General features: G+C 43.1%; 1 protein-coding gene across 1 annotated transcript in view; it reads right to left on the bottom strand.

Annotated features, from left to right (window-relative positions):
• Nucleotides 1–690: 690 nt before the first annotated feature.
• The window catches only part of LOC101859006 (FMRFamide receptor), a 67713-nt gene continuing 64266 nt past the window's right edge, over nucleotides 691–4137 (bottom strand). The window contains exon 3 of the mRNA XM_005096383.3: nucleotides 691–2636. Within this exon, the coding sequence (XP_005096440.1) occupies nucleotides 1494–2624 (1131 nt within the window). The 5' untranslated portion in view covers nucleotides 2625–2636 and the 3' untranslated portion in view covers nucleotides 691–1493. The remainder of the gene's footprint in view (nucleotides 2637–4137) is intronic.

Raw genomic sequence — 4137 nt, 5'->3', positions numbered from 1 at the left:
ATTGTCTTAATCTGCAAGACCACCAGTAAATTCTGACTTATCTTTTCGTACAATGTCTTTTTTTTAAGAAGACTGGAAAAGACAATGAATTTGGTGATGAATGTGACGGAAACACTAGCTAAGCCTGGGTCAATGAAACAATGTTTGAGCGCTATGACACATGATTATGAATCATACTGCTTTATTCCATGGGTTCATAAATAAAGTTTACCAGCAGAAGCAAAAAAGAAATGACCTTAGAAATATCAAACATATTATGGCATTAAATGGTATGGTATTTCTTGGCATAGATAAAACACCTCTCTCACCTTCAAATCTAACATCTTCCACTTCTTGGAGAGAGCCACGCTGGCGGAAAACCTTAAAGACTCTACAGACTATCCAACTTTAAGAATATCCCACGGAAAACACGAACCGTAGTTAAGCACGATATCCAATGGGCGAATGGTTCACACCTAGGCGCTATCTAGAATATTGCTCTCATTATTTCACAATATACATCCTGGTTCCCCCCCCCCCCCCACAACAGCAACAACAACAGCATCAACAGCAATCAAAATAGACACCAGTCAGCTTCACATTGCTTCCTATTCTCATACATGACACAAGTACAAGTCCCCACTTCCCCCCTCATCCGTCTCGTGAAAAGAAAAACAAGAGAAAACAAGCTACTACCTTCATCATCCCCCATTCCCATCTCGCCACCAAACACACACAAAACAGTATGATTTGTCAGCATCAAGGTCACTTCATATTTACATATTGCAACTGCGTTATTTCTGGGCCAAAGAACACTTCCATTTTGTTTGACAGCTTACTCAGGTCATCACAGTCTTGAAAAAAAACAAACAGTAAAAGGCGGGATATCTGGTGCAAAAGAGAAGTCTTTTATGTCCACAACACCATACTCAAAATGCATTCGCTAGAAGAAAGCGGTAAGAAGAAAAAGTGATTGAAAAGTTTCATTCTTTACTGCATTTGGTAATTGCATTCATGCGATCAAGTAATGGATTCCGTAACCATCCCTACAGGATGGAGGATATTTGACGTCTGTACAAATGTTATGGTAGAACAATAATTGTTCCATAGAAGCTTGTGTCCTACATGGTAGAGCTTCATTGCCCGTTCACACTTTGTACTTTATGGAAGAGCATTATGTGTCCATAAACGCTTCTGTACTTCGTGAAAGAGTATTCAGCGCCAGTTGGCTTATTTACCCTACAATGACAAGTGTGTGTATTCGACAAGAATATCATGTGTAAGCTTTTTAAAAGAACTTGAACCCAAGAGGACGTTCGAACAGTGTGAGAAGACATTTTACCGCCGACACACACAAAGGTATAACACAAGAGGCGATCTCACGTCACTCTGTTCTCCCGAACTGTGTGAAAGGTATCTTTGCGTATCTAAACGCATTGGCGGATAGAAGTACTGTGTTTATGTATCTCGGTCGTGCGTGTTCAGTTCCAAGAGGAAAGACATAGACGTTTCCCCTACAACAGAGTCTCGGACGCCTTTTCTTCCTTTTTCTCCCCGTTGTTGTGCTTCCCGTTAATGGAGACCCAGGTCCCCTTGCTCTTTGTACTCGCCTGAATGCTCGTGCGCAGGCTGGAGTAATCACGCGGAAGTGTGGAAGCCAGTTTTCTGAACGGTCTAAGCAGCAACTTCTTCAACTCTTGACGGAACATTTTGCCCGTGATGAGGTATATGAAGATGTTGAACGCGTAGTGAGTGTTTCCATACTCGTTGATGATGGTCTGGGCGAAGTAGTACACAGGGTCCATCTGGTACTGTACCCTGAGAGCGTAAAAGATGGACACGGGTAAAGTCGTTATGATCTGGTAGAAGGAGACGGCGAGTAACATGACAGTTGTACTGCCCGTGCGGGAGGGAGAGCCGTGCTGGTGAGCCTGCTCCATTTGTGACAGTCGTCTCATCTCTCGAATTACGAAGATGTTCAACACCAGAATAGTGATAGGCACTAAGAAGAACGCAAGTCCTTCCACGCACATGGAGTAAACGTTAAACACGGACTTGTTCTCGCCCTCGAGCACCTCCATCCTTGGGTGACATTCGTAAACAGACGTGCCGTTCACTGGGAGCAGGATGTAGAAATATGAGTTGACACAAGTCGTGCACAGACAGAAGACGATAAGGCACGCGATAACGATCTTGGCTCGCCGCACAGTACAGTAGCTCTCCCGCTTAAATGGGTGGCAGATAGAGATGTATCGTTCGGTGGTAAACGCCAACACGAGATATGGAGACAGGCACTGTGTGGCGAGATACACCGTTGGGAACACTTGGCACATGACAGGATAGGAGATTACCCTCATCAGCCAGGCTGTCTCCAGCTCGAAGAGAACCTGCAAGAACAGGAACACGAGATCGTTGAGGGCGAGGGCGGCTAGATAGTAGCCTGACGAGTGACGCATGCGCTTCTGCATCCATATGATAAGTGACACTGTGTTGCCAGGGAAACCTATGACGTAGATGATAGGGCTACAGATCTTGTCCACTAAGTTGCCAGCCCCTTTGAGATAAGCTTCGGTACTTGTGGGGTAAGCCTCGGTGGAGTTCGAGAAAATTCCAGAGATGTTTGCGAACTCGGATGAGTTCTCCATGGTGACTACGCCCTGAAACAGATACAAAGAAGAAAAAAACAAACATGTTAGATATATGTCCATCTTTGTGGGGTGTCCGATTCTCATCAAGCTTGAGATCAAGGACGGATCCTCAACAAAAAAATGCAAATAAATAAGCAAATAAACAATCAGGAAGACATATCAGCGGAGTTTTAAAAGGTGAACAAACATATTATTATGTATCAGACACTTCGAGAGAAAAAGAGGCGTTTTCTCTTCGTGTTTGGGCCCAAGAAAGAAAGGTAAAGAATGAAGGGGATATTTACTCAGACAAGCGAAAGAATCAACAAGTTACTTGAGTTTGATAATAGGGACGGGTCCTTAAAGGCTGAAAGTTAAAAAAAAAGTAGTCAACTTTTTTTAAACTGAGGATTTAGATGTATATTTACTAAAGGCGCAAAGGATATCAAAATGCCAATTCAAAGGCCCTTGATATACACTGTTGCGAACAATTAAGTACATCCCAAAGGAGGATGTATTTACCTTCTAAGCAAGCCTTGGAATGGAGACGTGTTTAAACAAGCACTTCGTATTCTCCCCAACACTTTGGGCTAGAGCTAAGGGTTTCCATAGTCCTACCAGTCACGATCGACACTGATAGACCTTTTGAGGGTGCGCTGCTGTTAACATAAGAAACTCGGTTAGCTTTATGCTGCACTGCAGTTCAGACGACCTGGAATAGCATTCAGAACTGAACATCTTTGAACTCCTTTCACTTGATGAGTTATTTTATGGCACTCTTCCCGCTTGGCTCCTTCCTGTCGGAGACGAACGTGATGCTGATGGTCCCACCTCAGACCATACACTACGTTGAAAACGGCTCTAAACCCAGACCACAACATGCTCCACTTGGACTTTAGAATGTTTAAGAGCAGAGCAGAGCAATAGTTATATAGTACCTAAAAAAAAAAAATTGTCTATATGTTCACTAACTTTGAACCGCCTTCTTTTCGAGTCTCTCGAAGTCCTTCAGTCCTTCAATGTCAAAATGGGAACTCTTGGGCAAGAAGAATTTGCCCTATCAAGCGATCAAATAGACAAACAAGTCGTTGGCTTGACAAGATGAGTAAACGCCGAAACAGATAGAGAGAAGAAAGGCAGCAAGTCATCTCTTTGGCAGTCTTAGTTTAGTTTTCGTGACACTGTAATGCACACCCTTAGGTCATTTAAGTGCGGAGAAGTAGATTACGGCAAGAGTGAAAAGGGGGAAAATCTAAAAAAGGAAACATCTCTAATGATCGCTCATTCTCATCTCCCCCCCCCTCCCCAAATCACCCGACTACTTTGAATTATGGAAAAGCACAATACTTTGACACTTGGACCCGAGATGCACAAGACCAAAACAATAAACAGAACAAGGGAAACAAAGAGATGAACAGATGAAAACAAATTTAATTGACTAACAGAAAAAAGCAAACAAAGAAGAACAAAGCGTACAGAAAGAAAGGAAAATAGAAGGACAGAATGGAAAAGCATAAAGAAGCCCCCCCTC

Source organism: Aplysia californica, unplaced genomic scaffold, assembly GCF_000002075.1.
Source record: "Aplysia californica isolate F4 #8 unplaced genomic scaffold, AplCal3.0 scaffold00128, whole genome shotgun sequence".
Lineage (NCBI taxonomy): Eukaryota > Metazoa > Mollusca > Gastropoda > Aplysiida > Aplysiidae > Aplysia > Aplysia californica.
Note: the sequence above shows the minus strand (reverse complement) of the source record. Positions and strands in the feature narration are given on the sequence as shown.